This window comes from Rattus norvegicus, chromosome 15 (assembly GCF_036323735.1).
Source record: "Rattus norvegicus strain BN/NHsdMcwi chromosome 15, GRCr8, whole genome shotgun sequence".
NCBI classification, from domain to species: domain Eukaryota; kingdom Metazoa; phylum Chordata; class Mammalia; order Rodentia; family Muridae; genus Rattus; species Rattus norvegicus.
Window position 1 is genome coordinate 30233173 of NC_086033.1, and position 1825 is coordinate 30234997.

The 1825-nt window shown below is 46.4% G+C and overlaps 1 gene segment (V, D, J or C); it reads left to right on the forward strand.

Annotated features, from left to right (window-relative positions):
* The first annotated feature begins 960 nt into the window (after positions 1-960).
* LOC134482050 (T cell receptor alpha variable 17-like) lies at positions 961-1514 on the forward strand. The segment is given in 2 exon segments: positions 961-1012; positions 1156-1514. Coding segments are annotated over 2 exon segments (411 nt in total).
* The last annotated feature ends 311 nt before the right edge of the window (positions 1515-1825 follow it).

Below are 1825 nucleotides of genomic sequence, written 5' to 3' on the forward strand. Positions count from 1 at the left end.
TTCTGCTGTTCACTAACTTAATGACAACCTCATTCCAGCACAAAACACAGCATTGACAGAAGAGCACACACACATTCTCGGAGACTGTGATAACTGCAAGAACTTCAGCTACGGTTCTTAAAGGTGTTTTGTAAATGCTGCCCTCAGGAACTCTTGTGGATTCTGACCTGACTCACATGTCAGTTTCACTCTAAGCTTGAACCAGCGTTGATAGAACTCCTTGGTCACAATTCAGGATTTTTTACAAATGGCCTTGCTTGCCTATTGGTCTTCACAGAAATGAAGAAAATACTTCAGCATAAGAGCTACCTTATGATTTTCCAGCTGCATAATGGTAGTTTGCCTAGCATGTGCAACTGATCTGGAACCCTTTGGCTGAGTCCTGGGAAGCCCAGGGAAAGAAAGACTGCAGAACTGTCCTAGGTACTTATGGATGTGACAACACCCTCACCCCATCCTTATAAGGAGCCACTGCCACCCTTTCCCCACACAGACACTTTCCTATGGAGAGAGTCTGTCCTTTACTGTTTTGGAATAAAGAGCCCAGCCTGTAGACATCAGCCTCTAGTCTCCTTTCCTGCCTTCTGTCTCTTTTCTGCCTCCAGGACCTCAGAAATCTAACAAGAGTTCAGTAAGGGCAGAGACTACAACAGCATTGCAGTCCAGCAGTGCACACTGCTCCCCACTGCAGCCATGCTCTCTTAGCAAGAAGATGGGGCCACCAGCAGATGTCAAGGTTCCTCTTCCTCAGATCTTGACTTTGATGCAGACTCTGGTTTGAAATCAGAGAAATGGGGGAAAGGAGAGAGGAGGACAGATGGTTGGGGAGAGAAGGGGAGGGGCGATGGGGAGGGTGGTGTCTGATCTCACTTCTGAGATCTTCAAGGCAGATACTCAGAAACCAACCAACCTGAGCAGGCCTGGAGCTCGTCCTTTGGGATCTGATCTTCATAGGGAAGAATGCACAGATTCCTGGGGGTGTCGATGGTGACACTGTGGCTGCAACTGACAAGTGAGTTTGGGTTTCCAGAGAGGGGAACAGGGACAGCAAACTTCATAGTCTACATACATGTGAGGTGAAGCCTTTTTAACAATATGGAAATACAGTTTGAAAATGTAACCACTAACTGTTCTCTGGCCTGTGTTTCTACGTAGGGATGAACAGTCAAGTAGCAGAAGAGAATCCTTGGGCCCTGAGGATCCATGAGGGTGAAAATGTAACCGTGAACTGTAGTTATAAGACATCCATAATTGCCCTACAGTGGTACAGACAGGACTCAGGCGGAGGTCCTGCCCTGCTAGTGTTAATATGTTCCAATGAGAGAGAGAAGCACAGCGGGAGACTAAGAGCCACCCTTGACACCTCCAGTCAAAGCAGCTCCCTGTTCATCACTGCTGCTCAGTCTGCAGACACTGCTGTGTACTTCTGTGCTACAGATGCACAGTGTGAGGCAGCCACCTGCAGCCCTGACACAAACCCTCAGGGCTGCTTCCTAGACCCCAACTGTGGATAAAATGCTTCTGTGTCATCTGAATGTAATGCTAAATCTGCAATTTTTAAACTTTACTTTTCTAACCAGAGTTGCAAAGAAAAGACACAGGAAATGGATACCTGATACCCTGAAATTCCAGGAAGGAGTTGGTAATGATCTCCATGGTAGTTACACAGAGCTACACTGGTTAGACAAGATCTAGGGAAATGGCCAGATTCCTCTTCAGCTTATATTCTACTGTGGATAAAACAAGAAGAAAAGAAAACAAACAAAAAACAAAATAACTCACACACACACACACACACACACACACACACACACACACACACACA